Genomic DNA, 19,642 nt, shown 5'->3' with positions numbered 1-19,642 from the left:
ACTGTCTTATTGTATTATGTGTCGTTGTTTGATGAACAAACCAAATAAAAATGTACTAACTAATCAGCCCTTTGATAAAGTATATGGTATAAAACCAAAGTGGCATGGATTGGTCTATTCATACATTAAAAGGGCGTAATATCTTCAGTGAAAGTCAAACCACCAAAAAACGACTCTAGTTGGCCAGGACTGATCAAAAATAGAATCAAACAATATATCAAGTAAAATTGTAAAAAGATGTTCCATGCACCCGATTGACGCTCAACATGTACCTTCAAACTCAAAGAAGGAGTACTTGGTGGTCAAGAGCGCTCTCTGTTGGCAGCTTCGCTGTTATGGCTAATCCCGTTCACAAAAAGTGTCCAATTTACTTTTGGCAAACTTGATTGAATAACAATATCGATTTATTTTTGTTGTTTTGTTATTCTGTGTTCTGCATGTTTGTCCTATCGAGTGTTGTAAAATAGAAAAGATGACGACATTTCTCATAACAAAACCGGTCTGGTATTTATATGGACACATTGACCTTTCAGTCGCAGTCTGGAGGGGGTGGGTAACAGATAAATAATCTGAAATATCCGGATCCCATAACAGCACCAAGGAGCCTCTGAACCTGAGCTTTGAGGGCAGCGCGAGGCTCCAGAGGTCCGGGTCGTGGGGACCAGTACAGATGCGCCGTGGGAGCGTGCGCCGCACGTAGACACCAGTCCTTATGAAGAGGAGTCGTTCAAACCCAGTTTGCCTCCACACCGTCTGAATGAGCCGCGAGCAACAGCCCTTCAAACGATGTTCGTGCTACCTGTCATCTGAAGGCAATAACAAAATGTATATTCCTTTTGGTGACAGTGACAGAATATTTTTCGGAGACCCACCCTGTTGCTGCTGCGTTTGATGCAAGTGATATTTGGGAGCAGAAAACAACCGCCACGCTTTGGTCATCTCAGGCAATAGGATTTAACGTGACAAACGCATCGCTTTGTTTTTGGCCATCAAAAGAGGCATCCATCTCCGTCTGCTGAGAGGAGTCACAAATGATCCAGCGAAGCCTATAAAGAGGTGTGGGAATTAGCTGTCACGGAGTCGACGGTAAGGAGCTACCAGTGGCTGCTTGTGTGTTTATAAACACAGACATTCTTATATTTGAAGGCAGAGAGAGGTAGACGGAGGGAGAGCCGTTTGACAATACAGGAAGGTGACTTGGTTTGGTTATGACTCTTCGGGGAACTGGCGCTGTCCGTTCAGCACCACTACAGTCACCTTGCACTGAATGACACCTCACCGAGAATGACTCCCCAGAAAACGACACGGGGTGTCACAACCGTGGATTAATTTCACAACGAAAACACATGTGTGCTTTTATAATAGAGATTATTTAGCGTTTTGAGGTGTTCTTTCAAGAAAACCGTCGGCTGCCTTTTGGGTCTTTGTCTCTGGGCTTCTGTCTCTCTTGGACTGCTTGGGAAATAAACAAATCTTGCATCTTACAAAGATAAGCTTTTTGAAACAAAAGGAGCATCTGCTCGCATTGAATATATTAAAAAATAATATTATTTTTTTATACCAAGGGATTTTTCTATTTTTCCATTCAACGTTTTGATAGCTTGAAGACATCCAGTTCCAGTGGAAGGCTGGTTACTATTTTATCTATGCACATGTGTTGCACAGGTTGCCCAGCTGTGTGTGTAGCCTCCTGATAGTGTTGAGATGGTCGGAGCGGACTCGAGACATGCCTAAGGGACGCGATGGGCCATAGTGACGAGAAGGATCGCATAGTGATAAACGTGGGAGGGATCAAACACCAGACCTACCGCGGGACCCTACGCACGCTTCCCGGCACGCGCCTTGCCTGGCTAGCGGAGCCGGATGCGAACGAGAACTTCGACTATGACGCCCAGATTGGAGAGTTTTTCTTCGACCGCCACCCGGGCGTTTTCGCGCACATCCTCAACTACTACCGGACCGGGAAGCTGCACTGCCCGGCGGACGTGTGCGGACCGCTTTACGAGGAAGAATTGGCTTTCTGGGGCATTGATGAGACCGACGTAGAGCCATGTTGCTGGATGACCTACCGCCAGCATCGGGAGGCCGAAGAGGCGCTGGAAAGCTTCGGTGGCGCCGGCCACGACTCAGGCAACAGAGAACCTGAGGATGATACTGTGGCGGAGGTGGCTGAGGGCGACGAGGGTGTTGAAATGACCCGGAGGCTTGCTCAGGGGGACTCACCCAACAGACCCGGTCGCTGGAGCCGCTGGCAGAAGCATCTCTGGGCACTCTTTGAGGACCCATACTCATCTAAATATGCAAGGGTGAGTTGAGCCATTATTCTTCAATAATGAATGGACGCGTCTGGTCTGGTGTCAGTTTCACTTGTTATTGAGGATCAGTGGTAGGCTATTTCATCAACTGCCAGCGGAGACACACTACATGATACACACATTGGTCGTAAATGTCAGATTCATAGATTGTACATAATATACAAGCGAGAGGACAGCATAGTCACACGATGTCAAAACATATTTATTACAAACGCGCCGATCCCAGATCTAAGAAAGCTCAACACAAATAATCCTCAGTTACCAAGCTCATTTGAAGTCACCCCACTGCCTGTTTCCAATGACCTTGAAAGGTTTTCTAAGACAATTTCACGTTGGACTGCACACCTGATTACAGACTATCGACAGGATTGCGCAATGCATAATGGTACACGGTGGTCTCTGTTTCACTTGCGACTTTTATTTAGAGGGAAACCATTTACAATATGATAAAGCAGCTGTTGCTCTCTGACACTAAAGATGATTTGTGTGATTACAATTTGGTATTCCACCCCATTCTTTTTTTAAACAAAACATTTGTGCATAAGGATTTTTTTTTACTCTTCCTTGTACCAAGTGGTCTCCCCCTTGAACCTGAAATCACTGTCAGGTCAATTTGTGTTCTCTGTCCCTCGTGAGGACCTAGGATCCTTCTCCATCTACAGCCCTAAAAACTGACCGTTTATTTTCTCACCCCACCTCCCCACCCTACTGGGTGCTGGCTGTCAAGTCAATATAGGTCAGTGCCTCCTCAGATGCAGCCCCTGGTCACTGAAAGGCAAAATCTGATGGCAGCCCTCCAAGCCCCAAAGAGGTGCCAATTTGAAGTTCCCCGTCTGTTATTTACTGTGATGCTTCTGCTGCTTATTCAGGTCTGTTTCTCTTGCCGTGGAGCAGCACAATCATAGTTTAAACAGAGGAGCATTCTGAGTTGACTGACGTGTAGGACAGTTTATAGTGGAGTAATCTGTCCCTTCACCTTGACCTTGATATGTGATGGTGCTTCACAGAGTTCCATGACACCTACATATGGGCTATATCAGTCATGACTGATTTTAGTTACAACCATTCCTTGATACTGTATAGTGTTATGCAGTGATATAACTATTGTATACTGTTATGTAGTGATAAGACTTATGAGGTGAGGCAATGCTCTCACCACGGTTTGGTAAGCATTTCTGAGTATTATTACTGAGAGTTGAGCTGCAAATCATAATTCTACAACAAACAATTATGATGCATCAGGACATCTCAAAGAGCTGCCTCCAGAAGTGATAATCGATTGCTCACATTTAAAAAAAAAAAAATACAGTAGACCTGATGTATGATCATGCTTGTGGAATATGATACCTGTGATTTGGTATGGGTTTATCTCCTCATTGTTTGTTGGAAAAGGCATGCATGAAAGTGCTATTGAAAGTGTTCTGCAAAAGCTGTCCCATCGTAACATTCTTTAATTAGATTTCTTTAATTAAATTTAAACTCTTTACTCAATTACACACTGTATCCACGGTGGATGCATCCATAAGCGGTGGAACAGCTCCTTATACTGACACGGTCTCCAGGAGGAGAGGGATCCCTCTGGAGTCGAGTTCACCCATGGCGCCGCCAGTCTCTCTGAGTCTCTAACCCTTTCATCTAATACAGGCTAATACGACCAACACCCCCAAATTAGTAAGGAGGTTTCGAGAGCTAGGCAGTTACCAGGACAAATAATGTAATCCTAGAAATCAAACTCAAATGCATGTGAGGTGGATGCTCAGCCCTGGTGCCTTATACGGCTCCTGAACAGAAAAATGGCTATTATAAAATGATATTCCATTTCAATGCCATCTTCTACACCATTGTCAAAAATCCTTCATGAGAAAATCAGCATGACTTGTTTCACATGGATTATTATGTTGAGAAGTGACACCATCGAAACAGAAACTCACCCGCACTGCATTTTCATTCACCATGAGTTTGTTTTACATGCAAATTGATTGATCGACAAGAGACACCGTTTCAATGTGATTCCAATAGGCAGAGGGTATTAGTTCAGTGCAGGCAAGGAAACCAGTAGGTCCTACAGACATGTTAACAGGTGCCAAGAAACAAAACAAACAACACTGACTTTCACACTGAACCAAGCTATAGTGTGGACATCTTTCAGAGTCAGGGACAGATAGGAGCTTGTTAAAGGAAAGGATGGTGATACTGAGGGTTCTCCAGTGTTCTCCGGTTCTCCGGTCTCTCTGTTACTCTAATGCTGAAGAGGAGAACCTTAAGGACCCTCCATGTCCCATGTCAAGAGGCTGCTCTGTGCTTCATTGTGGTCAGTTCCATCTGTTCCCCTTCATTAGGCACAGCAGATGATGGCAGTCCAGCCATGTGTACAATAGCCACCTGAGCTAAGGGCATTGTGCTGTTAGCTGAAGAAAATCCCTCTCTGTTAAAGACACCTCCCTTGGTTTATTCCAAGTCCTACAAATAGTCCTCCAGTCCCCATGTGGCCAACAGACCAGCCACCACAGGATTCGTGTGTTGCCATGTGAGCTGGTCTTTGGGGATAGTTCTTGTTTCAAGGTCAGCTGCTCGTGAACAGAGGACATGCATGGCAGTTGGCGTGTTGCACATATTGTATGCATGTAGCTTTTTTTAGGTACTGTGAAAATGAGGTGTGCTCTGAGGATAGTGATTACAATTCACACCCTTCATCCCATGCTAGCTCTGGCATAGCTGGTGAGACGAGGTGTGAAATTTAGTGCACCATGCAGAAATAAGGTACTTGTTAATGAAAGTCTTCCCACTGCTGACCTGACTTTTCAGACAAAAAGTGTTTTCCACGAGAGACCTTACTAAAGGCACAGGCCTTTAGTGAAATTCTGTCTTATACATGTTGCCAAGGACAAACCAGTTGGATGAATCCTGCACTGCATTTGGTCTCGATCTGTTCTCTGCATTGTAGCTCTCCTGAGTTCTGGCTGATAAAGCAAATGCAGTATCTGTATCTGTGGGGCTTTTTTCCTGCCACACAGAATCCATACAGGGAGGTCTGTTTTGCCACTAACCTGCCCCTATCTAGGGGTTGTGAGACTGGATGCAGATTGCTCTCCTTCATAAGCCAGATAGATACATGAGAGAGTCCCAGAGATGGATAAGGGCCTGGTCCCTGACCTCAAACAATCATTGAGCCATTCTCTAATCTCTCTTGAATCCTTTCCAGCATTCAGAGCCCCTTTTTCTCACACATCCAGTATTCAGTGAAGAGTTTGTTAATGATCTAAATCACACTGTGTTTGTTCTCAGCATGTGCAGTGTGGCCCGCATCAATTGTGACACGACCGCCGTCAGCTCCCTCTGTCCACACTCTTCTCTTCTGCCTTGTTTAAATATATCTCTTGACCAGCCTAAAATACCAGCGGCATTGTCACCATGCTCTTTCACACATTCACTATATGCCTAACTCCTGGCACCTTGCCATTTCATTTTACAAGTATTCTGCTACTTTGATCAGATTTTATATTATTATATTATTATTATAATATTATATAATATCAGTACTATTGTCTTGAATTCATCGAAACAAATGCTTATACTCCAGGTGGCTTCATAATTTTTCCAAATTTAAACGACAACATCCTTTAGATACTTTGCTGAATTAGCGCAATGACGCTTCTTTTAAAATCACAGAATAATTCTGCTGCTGTCTCTGTCTGACAGACACAAGGACAGTGATAAATGGACAGATGTGATTCTAAGGAACAATGGCAGATATGTTTCAGGAGGTGAAAGCAGGAGCGTTACATTAAAACCTTCCCTTCTGGTTGCTTGCTGTGCACACACAGACTGGCTCAGAGCCCAAGCGCCACCCCTCTGACCTCGACAGTGAGATTAGCAGCAATTACCGAGGCAGGAACAACAGAGCAGTGCCATGACACACCCTTGCGCGCGCGCACGCACACACACACACACACACACACACACACACACACACACACACACACACACACACACACACGCACACACACACACACACACACTCACTCACTCACACACTCACATAAACACATGCATGCATGCACACACACACACATATACACACATAAATGCACACAACTACACACACACACACACACACACACACACACACACACACACACACATACACACACACACACACACACACACACACACACACTCACTCACTCACTCACACACTCATAAACACACACATAAACACACATAAACACACACATAAACACATGCATGCATACACACATAAATGCACACAACTACACACACACACACACACATATACACATACAGTACATGCACACACATTTCCTTGAGTTCCTTGAGCCTTGAAAAAAGACTTTTAGATAGAAAAATGGCAGAAAGATGACCAAAAGGAGTCTGCAAATTATGCTGCAAAGGATAAAAAAAAAAAACATTCAATCAGATGGTTTTGATTCTTTATGGGTTCTTCTATGGAGGTAAAACAAAGAATCTTAATGGCTCTAGACTGTACCCCTTCATTTACACTTCAATTTCCCCCTCCTCAGTCTTTGTGTTGGGGCGTAACTGAATACAGTTTCCCTATTCATGACATTTGTCATCTGACATAAGAGAATGCTCTTGACGTAATTCGCCTCCAAGCCTTCCACTTCATGACACATTTAACTAGAGAGAGAAGAGATGACAGACATAGCTTAAAAGGGCCATTTTTTCGAATGAGTCCAGAACATTCTACCTAGGCTTCCTTCCATACAATAGCTGTATCCACAGAGCTGAAACTACAAGCACTCGCAAATGGGTGTACCCTTACTTGCCTGTTATCTATGTTCTCATTCAATGTTTTCCCTGGTTTTATCCATAGACTGTGACATCTGTGTCCTTATTGTTCTCCAATCCTTTCTACAGCCCACTTTAGTGTCATTGACCCTCTCGTATCTCCTTGCATGCAAGAAAGCCATGCATTCACAGTTCTCTTATCCACTCAATGCAGAATCTGCTCTGGAAGACAATACTACAACACACAGTTGGTTCTGTCTTTTTGTTCACATCTCATGAACTCCTTAGTTCCTTAATAGTTATGCTCTATCTTTCTAAAGATGTTTCAAATAGGCAAGTGTTTTTTTTAATAAGAGAGCAACACAGAGAAAACAGAGAAAATGGACAGCCCTATCCCAGAATGAGGATATGTTTGAGAGAGGAGTGCTACTGTGTTAGTCTGGTGTGTGTAAGGGTGTGTGTGTGTGTGTGTTTGCCTGGGCATTCTCAAGCCGCAGACGTCTGGTTCTGTTTGGATGGCTAAGTGCTGCCTGGCCCAAATTGGCAAGCCCCAGATGAGGGGACAGAGGCCATGTGTGTGTGTGGTGCAGCGTGCATTTTTAGTGAGTGTGTTTGTGTCTTTGTGTGGAGGCAAGCCTTCACAGAAAGCGCAATGTGAGCGTGTGTGTCTGTGTGTGTGTGTGTGTGTGTGTGTGTGTGTGTGTGTGTGTGTGTGTGTGTGTGTGTGTGTGTACTGATGGTGGCATTTAGGAGACGCATTGTGTTCTTGGAAATGTGGCCATCTGCAGCCGCCGGTTCAGGTATCCCCTGTCTCTTTGGTACTGATGCCCAGGGCACCAGTCTGCACTCCTGTCTGTGTCTGAGTGCGTGTGTGTGTGAGTGTGTGTGTGTGTGTGTGTGTGTGTGTGTGTGTGTCTGTTCAAGTGTATGTGTGTGTATGTGTGTACGTGTCAGTGTGGTATTGTTTGTCAATATCTGCAGGCGTATATGAATGTGTATAGTGGTTTGTATGTATGGACAGTAAGTGTGTGCACTTTATACATACATGCAAACGTGTGTGTGTGTGTGTGTGTGTGTTTGTGAGTGAGCACCACACTCAAGGTGAGGAGAACAGGTGATGAAATGCCTCTCTGGAGAAAGAAAGAACAGTTTGGGAAAGGCTGGAGGGAAAAGATGATGAAATGCTGACCTCTGATTGGCTGGAGGTCAGCAGAGGGTGCAAGTACTCGTGCACATGCTGGCGGGTCACATGACCCTCTGCAGGATCGATCAGATCAGATGGGGTACTTAGCCCCCGATGACAGGCAGATGAATGTGCTCGACAGCGCCAACAACAGCATCGGAAGCAACATGACATAACACTGTCCCACCTCAAATATAAATACATTATAATGACTGATGTGTGCTTTTGTGTGTTTGTGTGAGTTTTCTTTGCTTGTACCCTATGTGGGTGTGTTTGTGTGTGTGTGTGTGTGTGTGTGTGTGTGTGTGTGTGTGTGTGTGTGTGTGTGTGTGTGTGTGTGTGTGTGTGTGTTCAAGCTTTCTTTTTTAACGACTGAAGACATTCAGCCCTCTAAATAGTGTGACCTTGATGATGGTTGTCCATCTTACTGGGGATGCACAGCTATATTTAGACCCCAGCACTCTCTCTCTTCTCACAAACGCACACACTCACACATAATCAGTCCAGCACACACACACACACACCCACACCCACACACATGAACACTCTCTCAGCTCCTTGTCGTCATCCTACACTGTCATTGAACATGTGCCGTGACCTTGGGAGACTGCAGTGGATGAGTGGAGCTTGGGTGATCCACTCCTGTTGACTGGGCACTTTTTCCCTCCAGAGCAGGAAAGAAGACACAAGCATCTGAGACAGGGCAGCGAGACAGACACGCACACGGACATGGAGACAGACACAAAGACGCAGAGGCTAATTGTGCTGAGCCAGACGTTTGTGTGTGTGGGGGGGCGAGGCTGCTGGCACATTGCCACTCTTCACCTCATGTTGCATTGCATCAGGTTATAGATGTGTTGCTGATTCATAAACACTTGTGAGCAGGTGCTCTAACTCCACTCTCGGGTGTGATACAGTGAAGCTCATGAGTGCAGTGCAGTTGTGATGAGGAAAAGAGAATTAATCTGGGTCCAACTTGGCATAGACAGCGACAGCGTCAGACACACAGGATTTCATTTCTAATACTGGAGCTGAAAGAACTTCACACAGCGTCCCAAAGTCTTCAAGCAGTGTTCTCTACATATCCACTTGGGTTCACATTTGGCTTATCTGCCATAAACCGTTATGTCTGAAGTGTTCTGAAGCCTGTGTACAGCACTAAATTATGAAAAAGTTGCCAAAGACAAGCTGACTAGAAAGAAATCATAATGAATGCAACACATATGTTTGTCTGTATCAGGAATATATTATTTGTATAAGGATCCAGGAATGGGTACCTTCTCAATGTGAATGTGTACTGTCTCTGAAATACACACACACGCACACACGCACACACACACACACATGCACACACACACACACACACACACGCACACACACACACACACACACACACAACAAAACACAATGTACTGATATTCATTTGGGGAAGAATAAAGCCAAGGTTATGGAGTTCAAACCCCACCCCATGAGGACAGGCATAAATAACAGCATGCTTCCGCAGCACCGTGAGTCACTTTGAACAAAGGTGTCTCTTAAGTGACTCCACTTATAACTTTCCACTGAAACAGATACCTGCTCACTGTTTTGTCTCTCTCTCTCTCTTCTGTTATCCCCCCTTCCCTGTCTGTTTGACTTGTGTATCTTTCACTTCCAATTCTCACCTCTATCTTTCTCTCACACTCTACTTTCTTTCTTTTTGCTTTCCTTCTCTCCCCATCTCTTCACCCTATCATCTTTCTTTCTCTCATACTCTCTGCCATGGCAATCTCTTTTTTTCCACTCTTTTTGGTCCTTCACTCCAATGTTCTCTGTCTTTTTTCATATCTTTCTTTGTCTTGTTCGTATCTCTCCTTTCACTCCAATACCCCTCTCTACCCCTTTCTCTTTCTCTCTCTCTCTCTCCCCACTACTTCACTACTTCTCTTCTTCTCCCCTCTCTCTCACCACCTTAGTGGACGGCTTTTGCATCCCTCTTCTTCATCCTGTTGTCCATCACCACCTTCTGCCTGGAGACCCATGAAGCCTTCAACCCCATCAGCAACAGTACCGTGGTGGAGGTGGTGGGCAACGACACAGTGGTGCACTTCTACCAGGAGACGGAGACCAGGGTGGAGCTGACCTACGTGGAGGGTTTGTGCGTGATCTGGTTCACCTTTGAGTTTTTTGTGCGCATATTATCATGTCCGGACAAGGTCAAGTTCATTTGCAACACGCTGAACATCATCGACTTCGTGGCCATCCTGCCCTTCTACCTGGAGGTGGGCCTGAGCGGGCTCTCGTCCAAGGCGGCCAAGGACGTGCTGGGCTTCCTGCGAGTGGTGCGCTTCGTGCGCATCCTGCGGATCTTCAAACTGACGCGCCACTTTGTGGGGCTACGTGTACTGGGCCACACGCTGCGCGCCAGCGCCAACGAGTTCATCCTGCTCATCATCTTCCTCGCCCTGGGCGTCCTCATCTTCGCCACCATGATCTACTATGCCGAGCGTGTCGGCGCCAACCCCAACGACCCGCGCGCCTCCGATCACACCCATTTCAAGAACATCCCCATTGGCTTCTGGTGGGCAGTGGTCACCATGACGACTCTCGGCTACGGCGACATGTACCCACAGACGACGACAGGCATGATTGTGGGCGCGTTCTGCGCCCTCTCTGGCGTGCTCACCATTGCCATGCCCGTGCCCGTTATCGTCAACAACTTTGGCATGTACTACTCTCTGGCCATGGCCAAGCAGAAGCTACCAAAGAAAAAGAACCGATACATCCCGCGCGCTCCCGTCCTCGGATCCCCCAACTACTGTAAGTCTGTCATCAACTCACCTCGTCACAGTAACCACAGCGACCCGTGCCCCCTGGCCCAGGAAGAGCTCTCAGAGATACGATACCAAGGTAGGAGCACATCACACACCTTCCCGTGTGTACTCTGTGTATTGTGTTTCATGTGTGGTGTGTGTGCAGTGTGTGTTCTCCTCTCAGTTTGACCTCCATCATGTCTCATCTCACTGTCTGTCTCCATCAACAGCCAGCCTCTCTGTGGATCACAAGAATAAGACAGGTATGGAGCACTCAAAATCCTGTGTCTCAAATCACAACTGAAATTGCACAAAGCAGATCTGACCTTTTGGATTAAAAGCAGTAGACATAGCAGCTATATCTTTCTCAATTGATTTTTTTGGACAGTGCAGAAGATTCTTCAGTTTATGAATAGACATCCAGTATCCAGTATCTTTATCTATTTCTATATCTTGAAATAAATTGTCCAAACCATAACCATTGGAAATTATTTGTTGATATTGCAATGTCGAGCTGGAACAAGACACAGGTGTTTCTTTGGCCTCAAACCATTTATGATGCAACACACAATGTTCAGACAGGAAAAACTGATACTGAGCAGGAAAAATGGCAGACAGGTCTAATTTTGAGATAACAAAGGCTGTGACGGTGCACTGACGCGCTTACTAACACAGGGAACTAACCACTCAATTAAATTCCATTTTATTTATATTGCGCCAAAACAATCAAATTGCTGTGCTTGCAGCCAGCCAGGTGGGGAGATTAGCATACACGTGGTGTGAATCGTATCACATTAGTAGTTGCTTCATATATCTTTAATGAATCGGATCGTTGGCAATGCATTGAGATGTGTATCACATCCGCCTCAGTGAAGAAGATGCACATCCCTAATGTGAATTGAAACATACTGCACCACATACTGCACCTCTGATCTCTTATCTCTGTAACTACATTTGCATTGTCTGCATTCATTTCCCAACGTCATAGTCTTATACTTTTACAGTCATACAATCTTTGTTATAGTATATGTGTGACTGAAATTCACATGGATTTGTAAATGGTAATCTGTGATAAATTAAGTGTATCTGTGAATTTCTTCTCATATCCACTAACTCTGTCACCATGGACATTTATTTGTATAGGACACAGACCTCTGCTTGCTTGACTGATGCTCAACCATGGCTGGCAGAGCTGGCTGTTGTGCTGTATGTGTTTTATTGTGTACACATCATAGGAAGCCAGACACACTTAATGCTGATACTGACACCTAACGTCAGCAATTCTTCAGCTCATGTGCACCGAAGATGAACTGTGTATAGCTGGAATTGTATTATTACAAGTTGGGTTTGCGGGTAAATTAACTCAATCATACAACTAAAAATATAATTATAATATAAGTAGTCAAATAGTCATGATCCCTCACATTAAAAACATTAATATCACCTTCTCTGAGTGAACTTCTCAATGCACTATGGATGATATGGTTAAATAAATTAAACAAATCTGCCACTGAATACCCAATGGCCTCACAGTGGTGTGACAGTGGATTGAGGCCCAGGAGGTAGAACAGTCATCAGGGAGCAGAAGGCTTCCTGGTTGGACACTGGCCCCTCCTGACTGCATGTCTTGAAAGCAGGGCTTTGCTGCAAAAGAGCCCTGTGCTCAGTCAATTCTCCCTGAATAAATAATGATAATGATGATGATGATGTCAACGTGTCCTTGGACAAGAGACTAAAAAGCCAACTGCTCCCAGTGGTAGGGGAAAGTGCCTTGCATAGCAGCCCTGTGCTGTGGGGAGATACTGTAAGCGTTTGGAATGAAATGCAAAAGCCACCTCTCTTGTAGCAGACGGCAGAACATTTACATTGTCTTGGCTCTCTGTGTTTTTTAAGATTTTAAAGTGAACGGCGAGGCGTCCAAAGCAGCTTTAGCCAACGAGGACTGTCCTCACATCGACCAAGCGGTTTCCCCAGAGGAGGCTTTCAGCCCGGTGGAGAGGGCTGAGCGGCCTTGCTTCCTGCTGACCTCTGGAGAACGAGCCAATCACACAGGCGGAAGAGTCAGGAAAGGTAGGTATCAGCCAATCGCTGTCGAGCAACATCAGAGTATGGACCATGTACAATAGAAGACACGCAATCAGCTGTCAATGTTTTGCTTCTACTTACTCTTTACACCTAGCACAGTGATACTACAGTCTCCCTGGCTATTGGCTAGCTCCGTTTTACAGGCAGGACAAACATGAGGGTTTTAGTATTCACATCACAACTTAATTGTCATGCATCTCCACTCAGCCATGCGTAGCCACAGAGATGCAGTTAACATGACCTCTATCAAGGTGATTTGTCATGGCACAACACTCGTGTGCGCGCACACAGCAAACACACACACACACACACACACACACACACACACACACACACACACACACACACACACTCACACACAACAAACACACACAAAATATACAGATAAGGAAAAGAAATACACATTGTCACTTCCAGGCATAATTCTGTACTTCCTTTACATTTTTTCATGAAAATAGTCAGTGGTGCAGGGCTACGTCCTTTTCTTGCAAGAGCCACTTTCTCTGTGAAATAATGTATTGGTGTAAAAATGCTGATATGATGGATTTGTGTGTGTTGATTATTTGGGAGCTCTGGTGCGTTTGCCTGCCTTTAGCATACTTGGTGCATGCTGACATACAATAACTCAGGTACACGGCAGTGGTGATGTACCGCACTAATGCAGCATGGGACATGAGGCATGTGGTCACATGACTAAGGACTCAGCCAGTCGCGTTGGACACTTCTTAGAGGTCAACACTAGGCAATCATAAGGAAAGAAATCAGACAGAAAGGGCAGCATAAGGAAGACAACCCAAAGCATCAAATGCACATGGTACTACACAGGAAGCAAAGCACAGTTGAATCAAATGAACCAGGAACAGGGACGTGCACAGGAGGGGGCTAAGGTTGCTCGGGCAACTGCACGCTTGCCCTCCTCGACTGAAGTTGCCCCTCCGCAGGAAATATATATATTTTTTAAATAGTATTACGGCTGCAGAACTTCATGTAGGCCTAGATAAAATAATCGTGAAATATGCGCGCAGGGGGAGGGGGCGTGGCGGCGGCGGTTAGTGATCGACCCTGACAATTTCAGAGTTTCAAGTGATATAGGCAGAATATGCGTCCAGGGGGAGGGGGCGTGGCGGCGGTTGGAATCGACCCTGACAATTTCAGAGTTTCAAGTGATATAGGCAGAATATGCGTCCAGGGGGCGGGGGGCGTGGCGGCGGCGGTTAGTGATCGACCCTGACAATTTCAGAGTTTCAAGTGATATAGGCAGAATATGCGTCCAGGGGGAGGGGGCGTGGCGGCGGCGGTTACAAAAATGAACGTGTTGCCCCTTTTTTCCAGGGCAGAGCATTGGCCCTTCAAAATTCCTGTGCACGTCCCTGACCAGGAACACAAGGTATATAAACAATAGGGATGAGCCACATCAGATAGTAAATACCCATCCTACATGGGTACAGAATAGTGCCCTTCACAATTAAATATTTAGTTGAGCAGCAGAGAACAGCAGGGAGATCTCCAGGGGCTGATCCGTGAGAGTAGCGAGGCGGCCTAAATGCTGGCTTTGTCCTTGTGTGTCTCCTAGAGCTGTGCTAACCTTGGAATGCCACTGAAACACCACCACCACCTACCAACCTCCTTATGCATGCTGTAGGCAGTCTAGTGCATAGCGTGCATGACGGACTATGCTACATGCTACTCACACGCTCAGCTGAGACATCAGATCAGGACTTGAAATACATCCACACAATATCACACGGGCTCTCTCTCATTCTCTCTCTCTCTCTCCTGTCACAGACACACGCACAAACACTTCCAACCACTCTCATACCTTTCAGACACACACAGGTAGCGGAGGATGCTTTGGTCTGGTGTACTGAACGCCCTCTCTCTCTCCTCGTGTGAAGGTTGTGAAAAGCCCTGGAGCCATAGCAGCATGTCCGGCATGGCCTCCGGCTCGCTGGGAGTTTCCTCAGTCTCCGCCCTCCCCTGCAGTCCCCCCTGTCTCATGCAGCCTTCCCACTCCCCCATCCCATCCATCCTGTAGCACTAAGGCGAAACTCAGAACAGCAGGACCCGAATGGCCGCCCCACTTCCCCTCCATTCTCATCCATGCTGTAGCACCGAGGACAGTCTCCAGCCTGTAGCACTGAGGGGAAACTAAGACAAGCAGGACCCGAATGGCCGCCCCACTTCCCCTCCATTCTCATCCATTCTGTAGCACCAAGGACAGTCTCCATCCTGTAGCACTGAGGGGAAACTCAGACAAGCAGGACCTGAATGGCCGCCCCACTTCCCCTCCATTCTCATCCATCCTGTAGCACTGAAGAGAAACTCACTCACATGCAGGACCAAAATGGCCGCTCAGGCATGAAGTCACAGTGAGGAGCCTGTTCATTCCAAGTATCACCCGTCAACTCAAGCTCTCTCTCTCTCTCTCTCCCTTTCTCTCATTATCTCTCCTCTCCCATCTCTCTACCTCTTACCATTGTTTTCCTCACTCTCTCTCATCATCCTCCCTTTCTTTCAGGACCTATCCTCCTCCACTGTTTCCTGCTTTTAATGTAAAAGCAAACCTGAACTTCAGTTGCCATTTGTTTTTGAGCTGGTGGTTTTGCGTCTTGTGCTATTAGTCTCCATTAGAGAAGACTAGAGAATACACGTCAGTGGTCACACCCAGTTTAGTTCATAAGCAACTGAATAAGAAGAATGTAGCTGTTCACAATGCTAGTGTTATAAGCATCATGCACATTAAAATGACTAAAAAACCCATTTGCATTTGCATGTCTTGCATGGGAACTATCTTGAGAAAAAAAATGTAAGTCTTTTGGTAAAAGAAAAAAACTAAATGTAAGAGAAAATTATCCTCCCATCCAAAGCTTCTTGATACATATTTGAGGCATATAAAAATATGGCATCATCTGTAGTGATGCAAATGTTTTATTTGCTGTCATTTTATTTGCCTTTCCCCAAATTTCTAATGTACATGAGGGTCTATCCCATGAGGTCCTATCAGTAGTAGCAATGGTCAAAGTGGCCACGTGGCATTATTCTGTTTCAAAACGTCATTCAGTAAAGCACTTTACCATCAGTATGAAACTCTACCTGAGCATGTTATTGATATTAATTTATTTTTGAAGCATAAAGTTAGCTTAACAGCAAAAAAATACAAACATTTTCATTTTGTGCAAAGTTAAATATTTATTTTTCTTAAATTCCATTTCAGACTTTGAATATCATGGAATTTAGTGTAGATATTTGTGAAAATCACTTTGACAATATAACTCATTACACAATAGCATTAAAAGATCAAATTGACAAATATAACATATGCTAATATAGCACTATATATAAACATTTATATATCTCTACATGAAGTATATTTCATGGGAAAAAAACTCTTGAGAAATTATAAATACCTTTGGGGTAATTTGGGGAAAGGTAAACGCATGCACTTGTATGCGAAAAGTATGCAAATAACTAATTGTGTAAATAATATCATGCATGAAATAAATTTTTGTACTCAATCTGTGTTTAGCCTCTGTTTTTATTTACCAGAATATGCATACACACACACACACACCGTTATCCCCCTACCTGTGTTATCAAGCAACTGAGCTACCTATGAGCTTTAACCTATCTTTGACCTGTGCCCATCTCCATAGCAACACGCGTTGTCTGCATTGTGAGCGCTGTCTGAATGTGCTGGGAAATGTGTTTAAATGGCCTAAATGTGCACATCACATACGGTTTATCACAGACAGTAGAGAAGAGGAGGTCAAAGAGAGGGTTCTAGACTTGAGAGCCGGTCGGATGTGTGGAAGCAGGAGCCAACCCGCAAGCCCTGCTTCACACAGAGTCGGCATGACACACCACACACACACACATAAGCCAACCATGATTGACAGCCTAAATTACTTCACACCCACCTGGGAGCTGCATGTCACCCTGCCACCCCTGTATTCAGTATGTGTGTGTGTGGGTGTGTGTGTGTGTGTGTGCATGCATGTGTATGTCACACTGCCTGTTCTGCATGGACTGCACTTAAACGCATGGCAAACTGAACCCTGCACGTGGACCTGTTGCTGGGGAGGGCATATGTCTGTGTTCCCTCTTCTTCCTAGGCAGAGAGCATCTATCTGTTTGTTTGTTTGTTTGTTGGTTTGATGGTGGAGTTGTTGTTGTTGCTGTTCTTCATCAGTGCCTTTATTCTTCTTGTTCTTCGTTCCTTGAGTTGGTTGTGTATTAATATAATTTCTCCTTGTTGCTGTTGCTGTTCTCTCCTCTATGTGTTTTAGAATCGCAGCGGCGCCGCCGGAACAGACAGCCCGCAGAGTCAGTGTGTGTCATGAGTCATGGTGTGCCAACCACTATGTGCATGAACCCCACAGCCAAATCACCTACCTGAGAACGCTGTTAACAGTGTGTGTGTGTGTGTGTGTGAGAGAGATAGAGAGAGAAAGAGAGAGAGTGAGAATGTGTGTGTGTGTTTGTGTGTGTACAGTAGATCAGCATCTTCCTCCTGGGTGTGTGGCAGAGACTATTTCAGCATAGATGTAGCCGCCGTAGTGCAGATGAAACATTGTTGTCTAGCCGTACAGTAGCCCTGTTACAGTGGAGTGCTTGTTTTTGTGCTGTTGTACTGTGTAAAGTGCCTATGTTTTGGTCTGAATGTGTAATCAGGTGTGTATGTGCGTGCGTGTGTGTGTGTCTGAGTGGGAATGTGTGTATAAGTGTGTGTTTTTGCGTGTCGGTGTTGTAAATATGTTTGGTTCCACTCCCATTTCTTGCTCTGATGTGGTGTATCCAGACTGTGATTTCTGTTAGAGGGACTAGGACACGTTTCTGTTCTTCAGTGTGCTTCTGTTTAAATGTTGCTAAAATGTTGCTCCAATACGACTCACCCTAGATGTAACACTAGCATACACCCCACTCAGACCATGTGCACTAGACCAGGGCATAGCCTCATCTAGAAAAAGAAAATGGGGAAACAAAACCCTAAATATTTTAGGTTATGGCAGCTGCCATAGTAGATGCGTCATTAATGCCTTTTTTTGCACCTTTTGCACCTGTGAACTTTTACATTCCAATATGAGTTAGACATTTAAAAAAAAACAACAACATTCAGTTGTCTTCCCAAAAAGCTACACGTGTTTATTACAGATATAGAACTACTTTAGACTGCATCACTAGACAACAACATTTTAGCATGGTTTAGCATGGTCACAGATATAACATAGATATGGTAAAATATCTTAGTCAACCTAGCAATTTAATTTGTGGAGAGCAACATCACACCTTTCAAAGTTAAGTATCAAATCTCATGAGCCTCAGCAAGCCAATAATGCTTCATGACTTCTTTTGCCAACATCGGTAAACAGTCACTGTATAATGTTGCTCATTTCGTATCCAAAGGCTAGCAGCAGCTTCTCACCCAGCCAATCATCAATGCTTCAGTAATTAAGACAGGATTTTGATCTTAGAATAGCTTCATATATCTAATATGTAGGACCCTTCAAAGATAATTTGATTAGGGTGATAGGCCAGTATAAGTTTAATAATAGTGTCAAGCTAGATGCCACCTTTTTAAGGGTTTGTCTGAAGTTAATTTCCCTGTCCTTGCGTCTCATTAGTGTCTCACACAACCAATATGGGCGGATGCAAAATAGGAAGCAGAACATGAAAGACAAAAGGAACCTACACTGTGTCTTATAATCACTGAAACCTCGCTGGCATTTGTAGTCCTTGTTTTAAAATGAGAAGTGCCCCCCCCCCCCGACATACAAACACACCTTTTAGGGACCAGCACTGAGATAACAACCACTGCAAACACACTGCCAAAAACATCTCCAGGATGTCACCATGGGGATTCAGAGGGAAAAACTGAACAGGAACCTTAACAGCACAAACAGACGAGGATCGTGCCTTCCCACGGGTCAACTCAGGCCTGAAGGGAAATACTCAACATCAGTTCAGATCTTCAAAGGTACCGACGCCAAAATAATAATGATAAAAAAAACACAACTTCAGAAACGGCAATATCTACTGTGAATACTTTCCCACAGGTCATCGATGTGTGTTTCTTGAACAGCCAAATGTGTTGGTATCTAACCATGGTGTTGTTCCATTGGTAGTTTCAGTTGACTTGCTGAGTTGTTTGGGCAATATTTTGTGTCTCTTTTCTGAGAATAATGAATAAAAATAAACAATGAGAAACACTAATAAAAAATGCTAAAAACACATCTCTGAGTATGGGTAATTATACTACCACACTTGAAAACCACTTCAGACACAAACACACACAACACTGCGAACTTGTAGCACTATGTCGGATATCATGTCAACAAATTGCTCAAAATTGAACTGATTGGCAGAGTTACCTGAACAAGCAGATCAAGATAAATCACTACACCTTACTTACTACACAATGGTATTTTATAATGGTATGAAAGAGGCATAAGAAACCTGGCAACTGTCACATAGCCTCGCAGTTTCTATGAGGACCTGGT

At 44.7% G+C, this 19,642-nt stretch overlaps 1 protein-coding gene across 2 annotated transcripts; it reads left to right on the top strand.

Annotated features, from left to right (window-relative positions):
• The first annotated feature begins 326 nt into the window (after positions 1–326).
• Positions 327–19,373, top strand: kcnc1b (potassium voltage-gated channel, Shaw-related subfamily, member 1b). 2 transcript variants are annotated; one of them, XM_031564496.1, is made up of 5 exons: positions 327–2,306; positions 10,224–11,157; positions 11,291–11,323; positions 12,954–13,130; positions 17,432–19,373. In XM_031564496.1, exons 1-5 carry the CDS (start codon positions 1,743–1,745, stop codon positions 17,539–17,541), a joined length of 1,818 nt encoding a protein of 605 aa, XP_031420356.1. In that variant the 5' UTR covers positions 327–1,742; the 3' UTR covers positions 17,542–19,373. The 2 variants fall into 2 exon arrangements, with proteins under 2 accessions (XP_031420356.1, XP_031420357.1); XM_031564497.2 differs by lacking the exon at positions 11,291–11,323 and having other exon boundaries at positions 328–2,306.
• Positions 19,374–19,642: the final 269 nt, after the last annotated feature.

Source organism: Clupea harengus, chromosome 3 (assembly GCF_900700415.2).
Source record: "Clupea harengus chromosome 3, Ch_v2.0.2, whole genome shotgun sequence".
NCBI lineage: Eukaryota > Metazoa > Chordata > Actinopteri > Clupeiformes > Clupeidae > Clupea > Clupea harengus.
Note: the sequence above shows the minus strand (reverse complement) of the source record. Positions and strands in the feature narration are given on the sequence as shown.